Source organism: Argentina anserina, chromosome 4 (assembly GCF_933775445.1).
Source record: "Argentina anserina chromosome 4, drPotAnse1.1, whole genome shotgun sequence".
NCBI classification, from domain to species: domain Eukaryota; kingdom Viridiplantae; phylum Streptophyta; class Magnoliopsida; order Rosales; family Rosaceae; genus Argentina; species Argentina anserina.
In genome coordinates, this window is record NC_065875.1 from 3,302,039 (window position 1) to 3,325,168 (window position 23,130).

Consider the following 23,130-nt stretch of genomic DNA (forward strand, 5'->3'; position numbering starts at 1 on the left):
TACCGATTACATCGGCTGGTGTAGATCGATCCATAGAAGTTTCCTTCATATAGTCGCTTCATAATGCGATAGTTTTATTTTAAACCTAATATAAAGGTTATGATACATTAGTTGACACTTAGGTGATCGTCAACTCTAATTCGAAATATGGTCGATCGACACCAGCAGATGTGATTGGTATATATATTGAGGGACCCCGTAAAAATTTCGTCCATTTTGGACATGGTTTGACCGTTCGTACCTACGGTCAACTAAAAAAGAGGCGTTTTCACATATTGAAACCCCATTGACCGGGGCTTTGCCAAATATATTTCTTTAGTGCGACCGCGCATGATAAGTAACAAAAATTAGGTGATTTCAGATATGCAAATGGCTTTCGGCGTTCGCATATTTGTAATAGGTCCTCCCTTATGGCATAATAGTGATGTTTTCGATTTACCAAAAATTCCGACGGTTAAATGAGGTCCGAATTGGATGAAATTTTTATAGGGTCACTAAATATATATAACGATCACATCGGCTGGTATCGATCGATCCCTAGAAGTTTCCTTCATATAGTCGCTTCATAATGCGATAGTTTTATTTTAAACCTAATATAAAGGTTATGATACATTAGTTGACACTTAGGTTATCGTCAACTCTAATTCGAAATATGGTCGATCGACACCAGCAGATGTGATTGGTATTTAGGGACCCCGTAAAAATTTCGTCTGTTTTGGACATGGTTTGACCGTTCGTACCTACGGTTAACAAAAAAAGAGGCGTTTTCACATATTGAAACCCTATTGACCGGGGCTTTGCCAAATATATTTCTTTAGTGCGACCGCGCATGATAGATAACAAAAATTAGGTGATTTCAGATATGCAAACGGCTTTCGGCATTCGCATATTTGTAATAGGTCATCCCTTATGGCATAATAGTGGTGTTTTCGATTTACCAAAAATTCTGACGGTTAAATGAGGTCCGAATTGGATGAAATTTTTATAGGGTCACTAAATATATATACCAATTACATCGGCTGGTGTCGATCGATCCCTAGAAGTTTCCTTCATATAGTCGCTTCATAATGCGATAGTTTTATTTTAAACCTAATATAAAGGTTATGATACATTAGTTGACACTTAGGTGATCGTCAACTCTAATTCGAAATATGGTTGATCGACACCAGCAGATGTGATTGGTATATATATTTAGGGACCCCGTAAAAATTTCGTCCATTTTGGACATGGTTTGACCGTTCGTACCTACGGTCAACCAAAAAAGAGGCGTTTTCACATAATAAAACCTCATTGACCGGGGCTTTGCCAAATAGATTTCTTTAGTGCGACCCCGCATGATAAGTAATAAAAATTATGTGACTTCAGATATGCAAACGGCTTTCGGCGCTCGCATCTTTGTAATGGATTCTCCTTTAGGACAAATTAGTGGTGTTTTCAGTTTACCAGAAATTATGACGGTCAAACTAGGTCCAAATTGGATGAAATTTTTACATGGTCACTAAATATATATACTGATCACATCGGATGGTGTTCATCGATCCCTAAAAGTTTACTTCATATAGTCGCTTCATAATGCGATAGTTTTATTATAAATCTAATATAAATATATGATACATTAGTGGACACTTCAGCAATCGATAACTCCAGTTCGAAATATGGTCGATCAACACCAGCAGATGTGATCAGTATATATATTTAGGGAACCCGTAAAAATTTCGTCCGATTTGGATATTGATTGATCGTCCATACTTATGGTCAAGAAAAAAGGCGTTTTGACGTTAAAATCCTCATTGACCGGGGCACACAATCGGTGACAAAAATTAGGTGATTTCATATATGCAAACGACTTTTAGTGTTCGCATATTGGTAATAGGTCTTCCCTTATGACATAATAGTGTTGTTTTCGGGTAAAAACCCATCGGGCTTGCGGGTCTCGACGAGCTTTTCAGATCCATGGGCTAAATGATGAGGCATAAGTCAATTAGGTATGAAATAATCATTAGACTATTAGTTTTTCATCTTTATGTTAAATTTTATACTTTTAAAATTAATATATAATATTACGTATTTTACATACGGGTAAAACCGAAAAAAAAACCGAACCGAACCGTACAGATTAGGTTGGGTTGTGGGTCACAGTCTCTAAAATAGAAAAACTGAACCGAATTTAAAATTTGAGTTGGGTTATTGGTTTTGTCCAAAACCGAACTGAATGGACCCGTGTCCACCCCTAGTGTCCACTTGGAGTGGAGTGTCACTGTGTCACTCATATCTGTGGTGACGGCTACCAACAAAAAAGCCGCTGACTTTCACCACCAAAAACCCAAACCCACAAAACCACTGAAGAAAAAAAAATCCATCTCTTCTCCCCCAAATCTATCTCAAGGTCTCTTCTTCAATCTCATCTCACTCACTCCCTCTTCATTTCTCACTCTTTATCCTAACGACCCATTATTCCCATGTACCCCATTTGTCTAAAAATCTTATCTTTTTGGGGTTTTGGTGCAGATTTGAGGGGGCATTTGCAGATCTAGGGTTTTTGATTTTTTGTGGGTTTTGGAGGTTGAGAAGAACATGGCCACTCCCTTCACCATTCCCGTCACTGCTGCTCAGGTGGGTTCATTTTCTCTCACTCTCTATTTCTCTCTACTAGACTGCTGCTTACTCCATTACTGATAGTGCTGGAAATTTCATGTCATTTTTGTGTTGTTGTTTAGGTTGGGACTTACTTTGTGGGGCAGTACTATCAAGTGCTTCAGCAGCAGCCAGACTATGTGCACCAATTCTACTCGGAAGCTAGCACTATGCTTCGCATTGATGGCAACACCAGGGACACCGCCTCCGGAATGCTGGTACTCTTTTGCCTTTCTTTGTTTAAATTGTGTTAAAGTTTGTGAATTTATCCGAAAAGGGTATCTATTTCGTGTTAAAGTTTACAACTTTGTCTGTATATACCAAGGAAGTGACTGAATTATGTGTTTTGGGTTGATTTAGGTGAATGTGGGTTTATGTATGTGTATATGTATGGGACTTTTCATTCATTCTATGTGTTGAAATTGTTGTTTGTTTAGGTGAGGTTCCTATATGTAAGGTTAGGTGAAAAATAACTTGCTGAGTTTCTTTGTTATGCAATAGTTTTGATTGTGTATTAGCTGATTTTAGCGGCAGCTGAGAGTGGACTAAGTAGTGAGACATTTGTGTTTTTACATTCTTTGTGTGGATTAGCTAAATTGGAAAATGAGTGAGCTTATTTGTTGTGAGTTATAGGGTGTGTTAGCTTTCCCATGTCTTTCTTCACCCCATTGCATTTTAACTTTATGTGGTTTAGCTAAATAGGAAAATTGAGTGAGCTTATTTGTTGTGACTTATGAGGTATTGATTTTGGCAGCCCTCCCACGTCATTCCTTTAATGTGAATTATGTTCAGGTTTTAGTTTTAACTTTTGGTAACTGTAACAACTAAGGTTAATTGTTAGTTGGCTTAAACTATGACAATGATAAAGGAAAACAGCATATTTTGTTTGTAACTGATTGAGGTTTTTATTTAACTTAGGACTGAGATCTTACAACTTTCATCATACTGTGCTCTCCAAAGAGCAACTCTTCTCAAAATCTCAAAAAAAAAAAAAGCAGCTTGTTTGTCCTGCAACTCTTTTAGCACTAATTCCCACAGAAGAACGTTCATGATTACTTTGTTTTTTCATGAACCAAGATATTACTCTAGTGATCTTTTTCTCCTTATCCTTAAAGTTATGAATGCTTTAGTAGTTATTAGTTTGTTGTATATATTCATGCTGGGTTTTGGCTTTTACTTGATCTATATTTTGCTTCCTTTCTTACACCATTTAATCCTTTCTTTGTGCATGCAACAGCAAATCCATACAGTTGTTATGTCACTCGGTTATTCTGGAGTTGAAATCAAGACAGCGCATTCCTTGGAATCTTGGAATGGAGGTGTACTTGTGATGGTTTCTGGCTCTGTGCATTTGAAAAATTTTACTGGAAGGAGGAACTTTGTTCAGACATTTTTCCTTGCTCCTCAGGAAAAAGGCTATTTCGTACTTAATGATATATTTCACTTCATTGATGAGGATCAAGTTCATCAGCATCCAGCAGTCTTATTAGCCCATAGCACTCTTGACGCCAAACTGAGTGCCCCTACTACAATTCCTGAGCCAGGTTTGTTTACATATTTTGCTTTCCATTGACTTTTAGAAATTCATCGGCAGTTGGGACTTCGGTGTATGGCTTTACTATTTACTTTTGTGATAGGTGTTTCATTACTAAACAAGTATCAAGGAAATTTTTGAGTATATTTACTGCATTTTTATTGGATTATGTTCGTGTTTCTCTACAATAGTAACAATGAGATCAATTCTATAATTAGCAATGGAAGGCTTTTGCTTGTTGGTTTCACTTTGTGGTCAATAATTTAGTGAGAGCAACTTGACTTGAAGTCATGTCCATACTTGATTATGGTCTTATAAGAAGCCACTGAGACCTTTATCCTTTGGTCTCTTTTAAGCTATTTTGGTTCAAATGGCAAAGTATTTTTATCATTTTTTGTTCTTAGCAACTTAATTTGATGAGTATCCAAGCTTTCATGCAAGCAAATGTTTAATCTAGCATTTTCTATTTAATGAATATTTTATGAAATTCATCTTTTTGCAGTGGCTACTTATATGATGAGTGGAGAAGCTCATACGAGAGATTATGTGGTGCCTGATGTTAATGGAAATGGTCCAGTTGACAGCTATGGCTATGCAGAGCAACGGTTGCAGCAGGTTGCCGAAACTGAGAATATCATAGAGGATTCTGCTGCAGAACTGTCAAATGGTTCGTTTCAAAGTGCAGTGAATGTTGGACAAGAACAACTGCCGGGATCTTTTGAGGAACCTATTGGAGAGTCCCAGAAGCAGACCTATGCTTCTATAGTATGTACTGAACCTGTTGAGTTGTCTTTCAAATATCATATTGATTGTATTTACTCCATTTCCCTATTCTTTTTGAAGTTACGTGTTGTGAAAGGGCAGCCTGTATCTGTAGCTCCTCAGCATTCAGTTAACAAGAGTGCACCACTGGCTTCAGAGTGGAATGACTTTTCACAGCCCATTGCATCGTCAAATGCAGTTGAAAGATCTGTAGCAGAGACAGCAGATGAAATTCCTACGATGGAAGATGAAGGTGAACCTCTAGTCTTCCTTCAATTGTTACCATTGAGCTGTGGGATTCAACCTTAATGATTTATTTGAAATACTCTGCTCTAATGCTCTATTATTTATTAATTGTCAAAAGCTCCTGTACTTTTTGTATATATTTGAAATTTCTGGTTGATGCAATACTGATTTTAACAATGTTGTTTAAGTTTGACTGTTATTTTTATGTCATTCCTTGTTTATTCGTGTAGATGAAATCAAGTCCGTCTATGTACGAAACTTGCCACCTAATGTGGACCCATCTGAAGTTGAGGAGGAATTTGTTAACTTTGGAAAACTCAAGAAACATGAAGGAGTGGTCATTAGGAGTCGCAAGGTTCATTTCGTTGCTCATCTCTCTCCAGCTTTATTCACATATATCAGTCCCAGTTTATTAAGCTAAAATGCTCAAGTCTCGTGCAGGATGTTGGTGTATGCTATGCATTTGTTGAATTCGAAGATATGTCTGGTGTTCGTAATGCTGTCAAGGTAAAGCTACTCCTGAAAGGATTATTTTTATTATAACTGTTTACCAAATTTGAATTTATACCATGAATTATCTTCTTCCCATCTTATTTTAATGAATCTCGGTGGGTGATGGATGCAAACTTCTTGTTTATTTGTTCCTATTCATATTTGGGTAGGATACACTTTACTGGTGTATTGATTTTCTTTTTGTCTATTCACTTCTACAGGCTGGTAGTGTTCAGATTGCTGGACGACAAGTATACATCGAAGAGCGAAGACCAAACAGCCACATTCCATCTCGTATAAGTAAGTTTCCTGTATCAGTATCTATGTTATTGCACTGTGGATGACAGGATTATGTAACATCTACAATTAGGGATTACCAAACCATAATGGCCTCTTAGGTGGCTCACTGTGATTAGTTGTAACACCAAGCCACCCTTAACTATTGGTTCAGTGATTCAATCTATATCCAATCAGCCATATTTTGTTGTAATGTATCGTAATTATAATTCTGATGGCCTTTGCATTTAATTTTGGGGTGTTCTGTGTAGATTGAAATACTTGGGAAGTTTTGGTGATGATTTGTTGTAAAATCCTTTGTCAGTATGACTAGTTAGTGTAACAGATGATAATTTTGTTACCACACTTGTAAAATGATGTTTGGTCTGTATTTTGTTATAATATGTTAAGGTCTTACTTGCTCTTGCTGCTTCTTCTTTCTACTATTCAAGACTGCATATATAACAGTTATGATTGTTGTAATTGATTATGAACAGGAGGAAGAGGTAGAGGAAGGAGCAGCTACCAATCAGAGGCACCAAGAGGTCGTTTTGTCTCTCGTGGTTTTGGGAGGAGTGGCTACGATGGAGGTGACCAGGAATACAACAGACCAAGAGGAAATGGATTTTATCGTCCAGGTGGCCGAGAGGACAGGGCAAACCCAAGCTACCAATCATCAAGAAACGGGCAATATTCATCGGAGTACTAATTGATTATTTTACGAAGCGAAGGAAATTTTGGGCCAGCAGATAACCTTTATTAATTTAAAGAACTATATGATGATATTTCCCAGAGTTGCTTAGCTTAGATGTGATGGGCATGTGAATCATATTTATCTAAAGAAGGGGTTGCTTAATGCCTACGGCATAATTTAACAGGTGATCATCTTGGGAATTTTGCGCTGTGTTCCTACTGAAATCTCGTGGTGCCCTTGCTGGTTTAAGTTTGTTGATATGAACACATCCATTCATTTAGTTGTCTGTCTCCAAGATTCAGTGCCATCAGTTTGTGAATGTAACGAATTAGATGCAAAACAGCCCTGCTTTTGCACTAAATAGATAGCAGAGAGCTTAGGATGTATCCATATTTCGTGCTTTTAGGCAGAAGTCGACTGCTAGACTTGTTACACATGTGAAACAACTCTTTCGTTGTCCTATTTTCCATTTATTGATAAGGAAGAAAATATCACAGGAGCTTGGGATGTAAAAACGGCCGAAATCTTACACAACAATGATGTGTTTTTATGATCAAACATAACATTATGAGGTTTGATTCTTACGATACAGAGTAGGGTACAAGTACAACTGCACAAAGTCGTCTACACTAGAACGAAAACAGTGGCTTCTCAAAAGAACAAGTTTTTACACTAAAAAGTAAAAACACTTCAGTTAACTAACTTCTACGGGCACCAAATTTATCAGTTGTAAATTTCTAAATCTTATACAGGTTTATCTACAGCTGCTCATGACCCAATGAAGCACGAGAAACTGCTTTCCGGTGTTTTTGTAGTCCTGCACTTTTACACAATTTCAGGTTACTGCAGCTCTCATGGCTATGCCTTGTACAAGATGAAGTTGAATATATGCCCTTCGGTTACCCTATCCTCGTAAAAGTCAGTCATCTTCTTCGTTTTCCCAGAGAAAATGAGCATACGTCCCAAGAACGTAGCTGAACATGAGAACAGAATATTAATGAGGTCATGTAGTCACCAAAAACTACTAAAAAGTCACATGTTTACTCAAAATAAATGGTATTCTATTGGATTCTTTAGTGATTATAGATGGTCCATCATCATTATATATGTTTATTTGAAAACCTTGCTAGGTATATCATTGTTCATATGCCCATTTATCTGAAGACCGAATGAGTATATTTTTATGGAGAGAGCATCGGAAATCGTTTATGCAGTGAAACATTGACAATCATGTAAAAAATGTGTACCTATCTTCAGGAGTAGCTTCAACTGCTCGCTCAAAGTAGGACGCTGCTTTCTTACTGTCGTGATGAAGTTCCCAAACCAGCTGAGCATACTTTGACAAGATCTCACCATCACCAGGATCAGATACTGTGGCACGAAGATAGTATTTCTCTGCGCTTTGAAGGTCTCCCTTGATCTGTCGGCAGTTAGTATGATGTTACAGGATAAAACATAAATAAAACAATGATGAAAGCAAGATCCATACTTATCACCAACTGAAAAGCAAGATTCATTGGCCTCTCTCTCTCTCTCTCTCTCTCTCTCTCTCTCTCTTAATTTTCATTAGTTTAGTAGGGTTCAAGGAAGTCAAGCATACACCTAGTAGGTCCCTACTTTTATGAAACTAAAATTGTATCAATGAAGTAAAAGCACATATGTCTCATTCTGATCTCCTAGCATAAATACTATAAGGTCAATGCTCCTGCACCAACAAGTCTGCTGTAAATGATAAGAAATGTTATTTATACTTGCGATTTATTTACACCATCACAAAAGTGTTGACGGGTTTGTGCATGCTCCTATTTCTATAAGCAAATCGGTATTCAACCACCACTGTATCATGGACTGTTCAGTTACATACTAACAGATAAGGAAAGTAAATTAAGCTACAGTGAAGAACAGGGAAAATCACATCTGAGCATAATATCTGGCATCTAAGGCAAACGAGACTTTTAACTCAATCAACAATAGACATATCTTAGAGAAGTAGTTTATTGATACCACCCAGATGCAAATAGGAAATAGAGACCTTAATATACGCATCCCACATTCTCACCTGGCACAAGAACTCGGTGTAATTTCTTAGGAGCAAAGCATTTGTGGGATTCTCTTGAATCTTGGTCTTGTAGTTCTCCTCATCATCAATCTCATTCCCTGTTGAAATGTGCCCCCTTGTAATTTCTTCATTGGTGTCTTTGTTTTCAAATTTATCCATATATTGACCGTTATTGACCTGCATATATTCAAAAGGGGGTATTAGATTACAGACAACAACGTCGGAATTCACAAATGTCATCGTGAAACACAAACTCACCTTAATCGGATCTTCATCTGCTTCAATTTCTTCGAGGTCATCATCTATTTCCCAGAGGAAACTAGCATATGTTGCAAGAACATGACTGGAAACCCAAACGATATGGCTAACTTTCAGTTTTATTTAGGCCAAAATAATATGGAACTTGCCAACCCATTAATTATGAAAAAAATTCAGTTTAGATTTCCAATTGTGAAGTTGCAATGAAAGAAGAAACCGCTCACCTATCTTCAGGACTAGCTCGAGCTGCACGTTCAAAGTAACTCACGGCTCTATCTTGGTCATGATGGAGCTGCCAAACTAACTTAGCATACTGCATTAAAGCCTCCCCATCTTCCGGATTTGCTTGTGTAGTGCGGAAATAGTATTCTTCAGCTCCTTGTAAATCTCCCTTAGACTGCCATTGGAAGAATTACATTGTGCAAAAAAAATTTGTTAAGAAACAACATTCTTAGTATGAATGTAGATGACATCCAGTAAATAACAATGACTCATGTTCACAGGTAAAACTTGTGTGTTCCCTGGTAGTGATAGAAACAAAGGGGTTCTTCCAATAAATTCAACCCCAAATTATGGGGAATAATGCAACCTGCACAAAAGTCACACCAGAACACCAACAAGTCTAAGAAGGAAAGAATAGAAGCAGCAACAGTCTTAGCTACATGCTTTCCTGGCTTGCCACAACCACTGGTTGTGATGCATACACCTTGACCAACTGACTTAATAAAACTGAGGATATAGGCCTGGGATTGTTTATTGATCAGTGGATCAAGACATATTTGTGTATGTTTATTTTCAAGTCTTAAGAATTGAAATTTGGATGTCTGTAGCAGAACTATATATAGTAGCTTCAATTCAACGCGATACTCACAAAGTTAGGCACAATGTGATGTGAATTATACCTGTAAAGCTTGAGCGTAATTTCTCAGGAACAATGGGTGGCAGGGATATTCATCAAGCATCTTCTTATAATACTCTTCCGGATCGCCCTTCTCATCAATTTCTGGCATAGGAAACTCTTCACCACCATGAAAACCAAAACCACCACTATCAAACCCCAACCCTGTTGCAAGATACATAGGAGGACTGGGAGGTTGTACTCGATCTTCTTCGTCCTCACCTTCCTCCTTAATGAATCCCATGCCATTGTCTCGAAATCTGAAGTCACCACTTGCATCCCCTCCTATTCTACCTTCTATTGATATAGTCCTCTCCAATACTTGCTGATTAGAATCTCGAAACTCATCAACAGCTGAGTTAAATATCGAAAAAGATGGAGCTGTCCTCAGCAGTGATTCGTTTTGGTCATGTGAAGACAGTGTTTGTGTTGCTGAATTCTTGAGCTCTTCCATCTCACAAGATGTCCTATAAACTAGTCAAACCTCAAATGCCTGGAGTTTAAAGTTTAGGGTTCCTATTGAGATTGCAAAGCTCAGTCCCTCTGACCCTGTGAATGAAATGAAATATGTGATATCGTCTAAACTAAATAGAAACAAAACTTCCCAACTCCCATTAAACCTAAAATTTGGTATAAGCTGGATCTGGATTTGGCATTTGATAAACTCCAGAGCTGTGGGGTATATTGATTTTGGAAAGAACATGATTTGGGATCTGGGAAAATCCCACTTGTGTATATTTGCATTCATATATTAATCATCCAAAACAAGTAAGAAGAACATGGTGACCACATTTCTCTGGGGAAGAACAACATGTGCCTCTGATCCAATTCCATAAATAACTAAACTTGGGAGCAAATTAAGCATCTTTTTCTGATAAAGAATTACTGGGCCACAAGCTTTGGATCTAATTACAACAGTGTTGCATGCATTAGCAATAACAGAGAATTTAGTCAGTGTTTCAAGATTTTGCTAATTCTGGAAAAGAAATGAACATGAAACCCACAAAGAAAGTGAATACATACATACATACCTGTCTCATTAATGTTGTATTTGAACCAACTCAGAGAGAAGAAGAGTGGAAGAGTTTGATTTGGGTTAGGCATCCATTGCAGAGTGGGGTGGTGAGCTTCTTTGTTTAGTAGTTGACTATGTCATGAAAGGATGTGACATGTGAGGGAAGGGAGATCTGCAAGCTTAGCCGTTGAGTGGTAGAATAAATGTTTGAAACTTCTTGATCGGTGGCTCGGCCTCGGAGAGACAGTAGCAGCCGACACGTGTACCGTCACAGATAGAAAGGTGTCATGATACCTAAAGGAGTTGAGCAACAGGCCAATAACTTTCTTGATGATAATGACGCATCGGACACAAGAGATTACATGATGTATAGAAAAATTTCACCCATGTGATGGTGGGACTCTAGTTCTATGTAAGAAACATTTAAGCTTTGATCAAACCATGAGAAGCAGCAAGGTACTCTAATGTGTAATTTTCCATCCTCGTTTCAATTGCACTAACAAGTCATGTCATGGTTCATAGTTCCTTGTAGTCACACTATTCAAAGTGTACCTCGCTCCAGCTAACTATGAATTTCCTTCTAGTTGATTTCACTCGACGCATTCCCAATATATGGTTTATTTCTACTTTCAATTTTTGGTCATTCATATTATTTGTATTGAGAATATTGTCTCGAGTTGGAAGTGTGAAGAACAATTGTATCAATATAAAACTTACAAAACTTATGACCCACGTTTTATCACGAACTTGCATGCCAAATTATTCCTTTTGTTTTTGGGCCACCCAAATATTTTTACCCATATAAAACCATTTTATCATAAAAATGATTTTAGACATAAAGTTAAATAAAATAACAGGCTGCTACTAGACTTAAAAAAAAAATACCGAAACCATCACTCTCACATCTTTGGCGAAGTCTCCAATCGATCTCTGTTGAGGTTTGGCGAGTCTTAGTTTTTCCAGCCACATTTTCCGACGAGTTTAAGACGTCTCTGGCAAGGTATCTGGTGACTTCCGACCAACTCCAGCAAGGTCTCCAACAACTTCCGCCGACGTCAGAAAAGATATTGCCACAAACACTAAAAACTACTATCACAAATAGAAAAACGCTACTATTTGATTTTCGGCGACCTCTTGCAAGGTTCTGAAAGATACTGTCAATGACAATAAAAGCTACTGTCACAAGCAATAAAAGCCACTGTCACCAACAACAAAAGCTACTACGAAATAGGAAAAAAAAATTGTCACCAACAACAATATATAGCTACTACCAATCAAAGCAAAAGCTACTACTAAGCACAACAAAACCTACCGTTACAAATAAAAAAACTACCACCACCCAACAACATGTTAAATATCCTATCATAATGTTAGATACTACTAATGAATTGGAAAGATACTAACATACTCTTAAATACTAATGACAACCATACACATAAATACCACCCCAAGCACATAAAGATACTATCATTGTTTAAAAAAAAAGATATTATCATAGGAGCAAAAAGATACTGCATTGATTATAGAAAAGCCATTATTCATAAATCTATCATTCTAATGATTCAAGACTGAATCAAATGTTTATAGTCCCTTAGCATAAAGATATTGTCACTGGCACCAAAAGCTACTACAATACATAACAAAAGCTACTTCGATCATCAACTAAAGCTACTATCACCAACAACAAAACCTATTAAGCTGAGATTTCCGGCGATCTCCAAAAATCTGAAGTAAAATAAAAGGGTACCACCGAGCACAATAAATGTTATTATCAAGCTTAACAAAAGCTACTACCCTAAATAATGCAAGATACAATTGTGACATCTTAGTAATGTGTTGAAAAGATATTATCACAACGTTAAAAATATATTGTCAATGAAGTAGAAAGATACTATCACATCGTCAAACAGATATTGTCAATCAATTGGAAAGATACTACAATTGCAACAAAAAGATACGGCCAATACAAATAAAATGTACTACACTTGCAACCAAAAACTACTTCAAATTCAAAGAAAAGCTACTACACTTACCACCAAAAGCTATTGCACATACAAACAAAAGCAACCAAATCAACCAAAAGCAACTATGCAGGGTATGCTCGCTCTCTTTCAACCCCACAAGCTTCACCACCCCATCGAGAACCCAAATCAGAGCCTGAATGTTCACAAATAGTCCCATAAATCTACACCAACCTCTGAGCCGCCTCCACTATTATCTCGCCGACCGTCGATTTGGAATCAAACCTCGACTTAGGGAGATACCACGCCGCGTTTTGTAGTTGAAACCAGGACATACGAACAAGAACAAATCATGATCACTCTTTTTGAACTAGGTTGGACATCAAAGTTGTTCAGCAAAACGAAATCTTCCACATCGGGAAGGGAGCATGGTGGCTTAAACGAGTCAAGGATCGCCGGAAATTGTGTCTGGTATGGAAGAGGGTTGGCGTCAATGGTCTTCTTGCCAGAACATAGGCGAACAGCCGGTGGTAGACCAATGCAGAGTCAGAGGAAGGTGCACTTCAACAACGACCTTGGCGAGGACAGAGGAAGGTGCACTTCGACAGCGGCCAGCGGTGGACTGCTATGTTGTTCAGATCCGATCAGATCAGAGAGAGAGAGTCACTGGATTCAGAGGATTGTGAGAGAGAGAGAGAAAGAGAGAGTTTGGTTTGTCAATAGGGTATTTCATGTAAAACGAAAATATAATTGGACAAAAAAGGCCTTATTTGAATAAAAAGATTAGACTGTTCGTAACTGAGAGAGTAGTGAAAACTCTTCTTCAATGATATTTTCTCTTTGTTTTTCAAGTAGTACTATTTTGGTATGCTAGTTCAGTAAGTCGATATTGTCAGTTTCCTTTTGCAACAACTTTGTTTATAGCTAATTTGTTTCCGTTTTAAGGCCTAGCTATAATTGTATACCACTTTTCAGGTTTTGTGATAGGAACCAATCTACAACTAGGGAAAGAGAAAGGGAAATTCAAAAGGGATTCATTTCATTCATACCCAGAAGGATTGCAAGATACATAATAAGTAGAAGGCATTCCATCTATTGCTGAAAAGAACGCAAGACATGTGGTACATGACCACCATCGTGTCAAGACAAGATAACAGCTAGCTACTACTCTTTGGGTCTAATGGATCAACAAGAAAGCAACATAGTTCTGGGCTATGTAATTCATCAAGCAACTCATCGACGACCGGAATTGGGAAACAGGCATTTACGGTGACCTTATTGACAGCACGGTAATCAACAAAAAACTGCCACGTGCCTTCCTTCTTATGGACAAACAAAACCGGGGAAGAGAAAGGGCTCCGACTCGGGCGAATAAGCCTATTGGTAAGCATGTCCTCCACTTGAGCCTCAAGTTCGGCCTTTTGGGAGTTGGGGTAGCGATAGGGTCAAACATTGATTGGGTCTGTATTGGGGAGCAGTGGAATTTTATGGTCATGGGGTCTGGTGGGGGTTCAAATAAGTATGGAATTGGGCCAGTAAGTGTGAAATTTATGGGTCGTGTTGTGCCATTGGGGGGGGGGACATTTGGGCTTGAGGGTGGGGTGCTAGGGTCCAGTTGGGCCAAGGACATGATGGCCAGGTAGGAGGACTGGTCCAAGGGTGGGGTAGGTCAGTTTCGTACTCCCTGTAAAATGTGAGTCACGCCATCCACTGTAAACATCATAACCTTGTCTCTAAAGTTCCAACCTATAAGACCCAAGGTGTCAAACCACTCGGCACTGAAGACTAAGTCACAACCCGAAACAACCAACAAGAGGAAAGAAGTATGTAAGGTGTAGCTTTGGATTTGGAGATGCACATTAATAGCACCGACGACAGGGCGCACTGTATGACCGGTGGCTGAAGTAAAACACAAGTCGGCGGTGACCTCAATTGTAAGACCCAATCGACGAGCCACCTCAGGATGGCGGAAATTCATAGCTGCGTCGCAGTCAACAAAAACATCGATAGGGTGGTTATCAATGGTACCCATGAAACGCATCATCTCGCCCATAGTGGTGGTGGTGATGGCGTGGAGTGGGGTGATGTCGGAATCAGAGTCTGGTACTGGCTCCGGTGTATCTTGGGTTGGTGTGTGTCCTCTGGCAATGGGCTCTCAAGTAACGCCAACACCGGTTTCTTACAAACATGGTGCTTGTGCCAGACCTCAATGCAACTGTGGCAAAGTCCCTGGGCTCTGCGCTCGCGATGGTCCTTGTCGGGCCACGACCTATAGGGACCAGTAAGGCGAGGTCAGAACGACGTGGCAGTCGACTGAGAATGGGATAGGGAGTTTGATTGTGGATGGATAGGGTGGGATGTGTTTTGTTGTGGGGTTGGAGCGGGAGAATTTGGGGTGTATGTGCCGTAGCTAGTGTTGGTTTGCCACGTGTGTGGCCGGGATAGGCGAGCAGCACGTAGGAGACATTGTTTTAGCTCAAACTGTTGGGCCAAACGCTGAGCATGTGATAGAGACCGGAGCTTAAGGGTGGCGACGTCAAATTGGATATCCGGCTTCAACTCGCCAAGAAATAGTGGAACGAGTTGTGCGTCGGTCCACCCGGCCGCGTGGCAAGATAATTTGGGGAACGCTTTAATAAACTCATCCACAAATGCAGTTTGTTGGTGCCGTGTGAGGGCGGTGTGGAAATCAGTATCTATGCCAACGCTAAAATGCCCCAAAAACTCTGAGGCAAAGCAAACCCATGTAGCATGTGGGTTTCATTACTCAAAATAGCTCATCCATATACAAGAGTTGGGTCCAAAAAGGAGGTGACGGTGTCTACATGATCTGCTGGAGGAACTCGCTGCGTTTGGAGATAATGTTCAGCCATGTTGAACCAGCCCAATGCATCTTCCCCGTAAAAGCTTCGGGCCTGGTCCGTGCTGGTGAATGATGGGTGGATGTTACTGCTGGAAGGATGAATGATGTAGATGGGTGGAATAAGTGGGTGGAGCTGAGTAGGGAGGGTGGCGCCCATGGAGGTAGGACCTCGGCTAGGTCCGGCAACCCAAGTGGATGGGTCAGTCGGCGGCGTGGAAGGAGGGTTAAACTAGTCAGGTAAAGGGGGAATCGAGCCGAAAGTGATCCATGACTGTGGCGGCGGCACCGTGAAAGGCTGATAGTTGTGGTCGTTACCGGCGTATAAGGAGCCAAATGGGAAGTGGTTGGGACGGTCATGGGCGCAGTAGAACTCCCCGGGGTGGGTTCGAGGAGACGGAAGAGCATTTGTTAGAAGGCTATTGTTTGTTGCCACATGTTGGCAATGCTCTGGATGAGGACGTCGACTCGGTGGTGCAGGTCTTCTTGCTGAGTGTGAATCAAGTCCACAGAGGCCTGAAACGCAGTATATGACTCATCCAGATGGAGCGACTGAGCGGAAGGGTTGTGGGGTGGGGAGGGTGGCGGCAGCGGTGTGGTGGTAATTGTTGGCGGGGATGGGGGTAGAGGTGGAGGTAGTGTGCGAGAGTGGTAGTTGGGGGAAACTTGAAGGCCTCTCATCGAAAGAGGTCTCTGAGACTAGATGATAGGAACCAATCTACAACTAGGGAAAGAGAAAGGGAAATTCAAAAGGGATTCATTTCATTCATACCCAGAAGGATTGCAAGATACAGAATAAGTAGATGGCATTCCATCTGTTGCTGAAGAGAACACAAGACACGTGGTATAGGACAAGATAACAGCTAGCTACTACTCTTTGGGTCTAACGGATCAACAAGGAAGAGACATAGTTCTGGGCTATGTCTTCAGTCTGATAGAAGTGATCTTAACAGTGATTTCTTCAACAAATTATGGCTTCAAGTCATCAACCTTGATTGTTAGAGCATCCACACCGGCGAGCTTCCGCAAGCGGCGTGCTCGAGCAGGAGGAGGGATCGGCCAGAGGAGCTCGAGCAGGAGAATATGAAGCTCGCACCGGCGAGCAGGAGGAGGCGAGCTGCTGACCTAGTCAACCGATTTGTGGTGCTCGTCCGATCGCTCGAGCAAATTTTGCTCCGGCGTTTGCTCGTCCGACTGGCGGAGCCCACCGCCCGTTGGTGACGTCAGGCACGGGTGAAATTTTTTATGTTAGGCGCGTGAAATGCACGCGCCATTAAAAAAAATAGCGAGCCAATGAATGGCTGACACGTGTCTCACCGATTGGCCAACGGTTTAATAGATCTGGGCCTTCCATTTTGAATCAGAAATTTCGATCAAACGACCAGAATTAATTGACAACGGGTACTATTTGATCATAACGGAAATAAACCCAAAAAATTGTAAAAAATCCCAAAATTTTCAAAATTCTCCCAAAACATTTCCTATAAATACTACTTTAATTTGTTATGAACTCACACCAATTTGTGCACAACAAATTTCACATCTTCCTCCATCTTCTCTATCATTTCGTTTAGCATTTTTTTCCAAAACAATGGGCACCCATTGGCTTCCTTCCGAAGATTTACAAATGTGCATTTCTTTTGTCCGTCATGGCATTGATGAATATGACGGTAACAAACCAAAGAGGGACAAATTGTGGGAGACAATTCATGGCGATTATATGCAAAATTGGGTGCTAGCACCGGGTGAGAAACCTCTGAATGAGCCGAGGACCCGAATCGCGCTCGCTTCTCACTACAATAAGTTCAAGCTACTCTTGCAAAAATGGGGCGAATGTTTGGCGGCATCACGACAACGTATAGCTAGCGGCACTTCGCTAATGGACGAAGTAAATACATTGTTTTATCATATATTATCATTTTTATTTGATTATATAAATTAAATTATGTAATTTATATCTAATTTGTTTAAATATGTAGCATTGTTTACATATTTAATTATTTTAATATATCTATTTTTTTACATTATTATTTTTATTTAATTTGTTTAAATATGTAGCATTGTTTACATTATTTGTTTTAATATATCTAATTTCTTACATTATTTGTTTTATCCAATTTATTTAAATTATGTAATTAAATAAGTACTTAATATAAGTTTTTTACATCAGGAACGAAAAGCTCAATCATGTTACTATAATGCCAAGAAGAAAAAGTTTACACACTTTGAATGTTGGGAAGTGGTTAAAGATCATCAATCTTTCGTTGCGGTGCTACCTACTACTTCATCTCCATATGCAAGTAGTTACTACGGTACTCCTTCAGCAACTGAATCATCTTCAACCATCAATTTGGATGACGACCAATTGAATGAGACACCTCAAAGCAACACGGCAGCTCCATCGAGTCCACCTAGACCAATGGGAACCAAGGCGGCAAAGGAAGCTAGGCGCCAAAAGAAACAGGGTAAGACTCCTATTGAGCAACCGGTGGAGGTTTTGCATACCATTGCAAGTGACCAAGCATCATGGCATACCAAGAGGCTAGCCCATAATGAAAGTGAGCTTAATTATTATGCGGAGTACATAGACATTCAAAAGCGGAAAGAAGCAAGGGTGGAAGAAGAGTTACGATTGAAGAAACAAGAGAATGACACAAGGATCATGACAATGGATTTGGAGGCTATGACCCCAATCTCGAAAAGGTATTTTACCAAGAGGAAACTAGCAATCCTTAATGAATGAGAAGCTAGTCAAGATCAACCTACCGATGAAACATATTCGGATTATTATCACCCAAGTCGCGTGCATTTTCCATAGTAGTTATAGTATTGTACTAAGAATAAATCTGGGCTTGTCTCGTCATTTTATGTAATTTAAATTTTTCGAGAAATAAAATGCAATTTATTTATTAAGTTGAAATTGAAATACACATTAAATTAAAACACATACTGAAATTAAACACAAGCTTAATAATTAAACACAAACATCATGAAAACACACAATAAAACATATTTAAAGTATTTCACCGGTTTCCACTCTCCAAATGTGTTTCACCAAGTCTTTCTGGAGCTCTCAATGGATGTAAGCGGATTCGAGATCGGCAGCACGGTCGTGAAACCGTTGTATATTAGCTTCATCTCTACTGATTGGCTCAAAAAGAACTCGATTCCCTTGTGCATTCACCGGCCCATCATAAACCCGGAAAGCCCTCGATGGGTTTTGCAAGTCTTCTTCTTCTTCCTCATCATCATCCTCATCATCCACATACTCTTCCTCAACAATAATGTTATGCAATATAATGCAAGCTAACATGATGGTAGTCATTACCGATTTGTGGTGCAATGTATAACTATGACGTATAATTGCGCATCGAGATTGCAAGATGCCAAATGGCCTCTCCACATATTTCCGGTATGCCTATTGTTTCTTTGCGAAGAGCTTATCTTGCGGCGTTTGGGGATTGGAAATTGTTTTGACAAATGTAGAGTACCTTGGAAATGTTCTGTCAGCCAGATAATAAGCTGTGGTATACCTCTGTCCGTGGACTTCATAGACGACAGTTGGGCCTCTTCCGGCAAGGATCTCTGAGAACACATTCGATGAGTGGAGCACATTAATGTCATTTTTAGCTTCAGGACACCCAAAAAAACTGTGTCATATCCACGTATCATACGAGGCCACTGCCTCTAGGATAAATTGTTGGGCGACCCTTTCGCTCCGAGTATGCCCCTTGATAGGCGGTTGGCCAGTTCTTCCACTCCCAATGTATGTAGTTGATGCTTCCAATCATACATGGAAAACCTCGGCGTTCGGCTTTAGCTAATAGTCGCGTGAGGTCTGCCGGTGTTGGAGTGCGGAGGTATCTTGGACCATAGAGATAAACCGCTTGGCTGCAAAACTGCTTCATACATTCCAGGGTAGTTGATTCCCCCATCCTTTTAATTTTAGTACACTGATCTGCAGCTGACCCGTACGCTAGCATTCGTAGAGCCCCAGTCATCTTTTGTTGGGGAAGTAGACCTAGCAAACCAGTGGCGTCTTCTCTTTGATGCCAAGACATGTCGTGGTTGCAGAGGTCCGTCATGATAATGTTGAATCGGTCTCTGCTCATCTTGTACCTCCGACGAAAGTCTTGAGCATCGCAAATTGGACGTTCGATGAAGTAATCTTCCATGGGATTGCGTCTCCTAGATAGCCTCTGACATGGCTTATTCGGTTTTTTACCGCGATCTGAACCGCTTGGTCGTGTTGATTCATCATCGTGTTGTGCTTCCGCCATGACCACCTGATTCACGAATGATTGCTCCATATCGTCATCCTCTTCTTGTTGACGTTGTCTCCGCCTGAAAAAATTGTGGAAGCTGAAAGGATTCATCAGAGTGATGAACAAGGAAATGTTGTTAAGTGTTTAGATTAAAAGATGAGTTATATGCTCGGATTCTTCACAATGGTGTGAGTATAGAATAAGTGATATTAAATGTTTTATAGCAAATTGGTCGAAAATCTTATCATAAATTTGGTCCAATTATTTTACCGACAGTGACATGTGTCAATTCTCTACTAGTCGAAAATCTTATCGGAAATCTGCTCCAATTATTTTACTGACAATGACACGTGGCAGTGCCACTTGTCAATTATCTATTAGTTGAAAATCTTATCGGAAATTTTGGACAATATCGAGTCGATAATGACACGTGGCACATTATTATTGGTTGTAAATATATCTGGTAAAAAAATTAATTATTTCACAACAAGACAAAATTGAATTGCTCAAGCAAATTGTAAATGGGTGTGTGAAAAAATCGATTTGTTTGAGCAAAATATGAAATCGATTTGCTTGAAGCAAAATTTGCTTCTAGCCCTACCATTTGCTTGAGCAAATCCAATTTATAGGTGTGGATGCTCTTAGAGTCAGTTCTGATTCTTCTAATTTGCAAATTCAGGTTGCACTATTTAAATTGATTTTCCATGCACTATGTTTTAAGTTTTTAGAACCGAAATTTTATATACCCCGGTTATAACTATATTAAATCACTGTTAGCATCACAATTTCCCAATTTTAAGACAACAAGTTTACACATGTAAATGAAGTAATCAAACCGAGCCACCTCCACCTCCTCCACCTTCCAAAATTAACAACACTAACGGTAGGGGTGGTCAAAACTTAAAACCCAGATACCCCATTTTAGTCTCTCGTTCTCAAATAACCAACGAAAGCTGTTTAAACAAAAAAATGACACCCTTGCAGTGCTCACTTTTCTCTCTCCTCCCGTCATTTTTGCTTCTACATTTCCTCTCTTTACCTTCATGCCTCCCCACCCCTCTCGTCGTCCTCTTCTAGGAAGGTCGACGGACGGCGAGTGGAACCACCACCATATAGCTCTGATATGAAACATCAATACTAACCAACCCACCAGCTAAGTTTCTCTCTTTTTCTATCTCAGATTATAAATATAATCGATCATTCATCATCTCCTACGTTATTGCATATTCCCATCGCAAAAGCACCTGAACAAAGTGTATTATCGTCGATCTCAATACATTGCGGCCTGAAGAGGCCACCACTCTCGATCATCAAACAAGAACAAAGAAACAATGTCGATCCTAACACCATTCCAGCTCCTGGAACTGAACGTCATATCCGCTCAGGACCTTGCGCCGGTATCACGTTCCATGCGGACGTACGCAATTGCTTGGGTACACCCGGATCGAAAGCTTTCGACTCGGGTGGACACGCATGGTCACAACAACCCTACGTGGAACGACAAGTTCGTCTTCCGGGTCGACGAGGACTTCTTGCATGAGGACACCTCCGCCGTGATGATTGAAATTTACGCCCTCCATTGGTTCAAAGACGTTCACGTCGGCACCATTCGTGTCCTCGTCGGCAATCTCATCCCGACTCCGGTGAAGCCCCACCACCACCACCCTCAGCTGGGCATGCGCTTTGTCGCTCTTCAAGTCCGGCGACCCTCCGGCCGGCCACAGGGGATATTAAACATCGGTGTTGCCCTTCTTCATAGCTCTATGAGAAGCATGCCCTTGTATTCTCAGCTAAGCACATCCGCCGTGGGTTATAAACAATTAATGGGGAAGGATGACCCGCCGAGGAGTCAAACCCACCGCAGTCAGTCAACGTTCTCGAAACCCGAGCTGAGGCGGAGCAAGAGTGACTGCAGCTCCATGTTCGGGTCGGAACTCCGGTCCAAGGAGTTTCATAAGAAGGATAAAAAGGGAAAATCAAGCTCGGTCGTCAGCGGGTCGTCAGAGGTCAGCAATGAAAATACCAAAAAGGGCCGATCCAAGGCCAGCTCGTTAATTAACGGCTCAGAGATTATTAAGGGCAAGGGTAGAAAAGGAAAATTGAGCTCCGTGGTCAGCGCATCTGACGTCAGCTGGAAGGGCAGAAGCGGAAAAGCGAGCTCCATTCTCAGCGTCTCCGACTTGACCCCGCCGAAATTTAGCGGGAAAGAAAAGAAAGGGAAGCCGAGCTCTCTGCTCAGCGGGTCGGATCCGAAACCGACAAGCGGATTTGAACCCGACGACCCGGTGCGAAGACACAAGCACAACTACAAAGCCGCCGTGGTGCATGATATCGCGGCGGCGTCACCTCTCTCGAAGCCGTCGCCGAAGTACGTGGAGAGTTACGGAACTACCCCTGCGCGGAGGTCATCGGTTCCGGGAAAGTCGCCGTTTAAGATGGGGACGTACGAGACGCCGAGGAAGTCGAATCTGATGGCGGTGCCGTATTTGACGGAGTCGGAGCTGGGGCCGTCGCCGTCGGAGGTGGCGGCGGCGATAGCGAGGGAGAGGATGGACAACCAGGACAACGAGAGCTCGGTGGTGGTGGGGGCGTGGAACGAGGACGAGAGCGTGGAGGGGCTGCAGTCGAAGCTGGAGCGGTGGCGAACGGAGCTGCCACCGGTGTACGACCGCGGCGACTACTCGAGCTTTCCGAGCAGCACCGTGGGGCACCACACTCGGCGGCACACGGACGGCGGGAACGGGCTGTTCTCGTGCTTCAGTAACATATGCGGCGTCGAGTGCTCCATCGTGTGCGGCGGCTCCGGCGAGGGAAGTAAGGAGAGGAAGAAGGGGAGTAGCAGCAACAAGAGTAGCCGGGTCAGGCGAAGCCCATCGGCCGAGGATATGAGCTATGTTTGAAGACACTTAGGCCGGGCCGGGTCGGGTCGGATCTGTTTTATTGCTGATTAACCTTGTTGGGTGAAAATGCCAACGTTTGGGTTTAGGCTAGTAGAGAGTGCTAATTGGTTGTGGTTCAAAGGGGTGTGGGCGCAGGATAAGGATCTTCAATTGCCCTTTATTTTCTTTTTCTTTTTTAATTTTGTATTGCTTATGTTTCTGATTGATATGATGGTTTCGGAAGCACAAAAACATCATCAAAAATGGATCAAAGGAGAATTTTCAATGTGATGAATC

At 40.9% G+C, this 23,130-nt stretch overlaps 3 protein-coding genes across 4 annotated transcripts; 2 read left to right on the forward strand and 1 right to left on the reverse strand.

Annotated features, from left to right (window-relative positions):
* The first annotated feature begins 2,261 nt into the window (after positions 1-2,261).
* LOC126790616 (nuclear transport factor 2-like) lies at positions 2,262-6,819 on the forward strand. Of its 2 annotated transcripts, XM_050516927.1 has the most exons (10): positions 2,262-2,386; positions 2,509-2,613; positions 2,718-2,852; positions 3,872-4,178; positions 4,671-4,933; positions 5,012-5,183; positions 5,407-5,531; positions 5,618-5,683; positions 5,890-5,968; positions 6,442-6,819. In XM_050516927.1, exons 2-10 carry the CDS (start codon positions 2,575-2,577, stop codon positions 6,651-6,653), a joined length of 1,398 nt encoding a protein of 465 aa, XP_050372884.1. In that variant the 5' UTR covers positions 2,262-2,386; positions 2,509-2,574; the 3' UTR covers positions 6,654-6,819. The 2 variants fall into 2 exon arrangements, with proteins under 2 accessions (XP_050372884.1, XP_050372883.1); XM_050516926.1 differs by having other exon boundaries at positions 2,273-2,613.
* Positions 6,820-6,952: 133 nt separating this feature from the next.
* On the reverse strand, positions 6,953-11,022 carry LOC126790617 (uncharacterized). The gene is made up of 7 exons (XM_050516928.1): positions 10,885-11,022; positions 9,858-10,402; positions 9,180-9,352; positions 8,956-9,040; positions 8,698-8,874; positions 7,886-8,058; positions 6,953-7,612 (listed from the first exon to the last, which is right to left on the reverse strand). The coding sequence occupies exons 2-7, from the start codon at positions 10,305-10,307 to the stop codon at positions 7,558-7,560; spliced, it is 1,113 nt and encodes a 370-aa protein (XP_050372885.1). The 5' UTR covers positions 10,308-10,402; positions 10,885-11,022; the 3' UTR covers positions 6,953-7,557.
* A 10,263-nt stretch (positions 11,023-21,285) lies between these two features.
* LOC126791899 (uncharacterized) lies at positions 21,286-22,854 on the forward strand. The gene is made up of 3 exons (XM_050518396.1): positions 21,286-22,125; positions 22,312-22,326; positions 22,378-22,854. The coding sequence occupies exons 1-3, from the start codon at positions 21,286-21,288 to the stop codon at positions 22,852-22,854; spliced, it is 1,332 nt and encodes a 443-aa protein (XP_050374353.1).
* The last annotated feature ends 276 nt before the right edge of the window (positions 22,855-23,130 follow it).

Excerpts from the sequence above, each read along its gene's own strand:
- LOC126790616 (XM_050516927.1), top strand. The coding sequence starts at position 2,575 with ATGGCCACTCCCTTCACCATTCCCGTCACTGCTGCTCAG. Across the intron at positions 2,853-3,871 it reads ACACCGCCTCCGGAATGCTG|CAAATCCATACAGTTGTTAT; the intron begins GTACTCTTTTGC and ends TGCATGCAACAG. Across the intron at positions 4,934-5,011 it reads AGCAGACCTATGCTTCTATA|TTACGTGTTGTGAAAGGGCA; the intron begins GTATGTACTGAA and ends TTCTTTTTGAAG.
- LOC126790617 (XM_050516928.1), bottom strand. The coding sequence starts at position 10,307 with ATGGAAGAGCTCAAGAATTCAGCAACACAAACACTGTCTTCACATGAC. Across the intron at positions 8,875-8,955 it reads CAGATGAAGATCCGATTAAG|GTCAATAACGGTCAATATAT; the intron begins GTGAGTTTGTGT and ends GAATATATGCAG. Across the intron at positions 7,613-7,885 it reads GAAGCTACTCCTGAAGATAG|CTACGTTCTTGGGACGTATG; the intron begins GTACACATTTTT and ends TCTCATGTTCAG.
- LOC126791899 (XM_050518396.1), top strand. The coding sequence starts at position 21,286 with ATGTCGATCCTAACACCATTCCAGCTCCTGGAACTGAACGTCATATCC.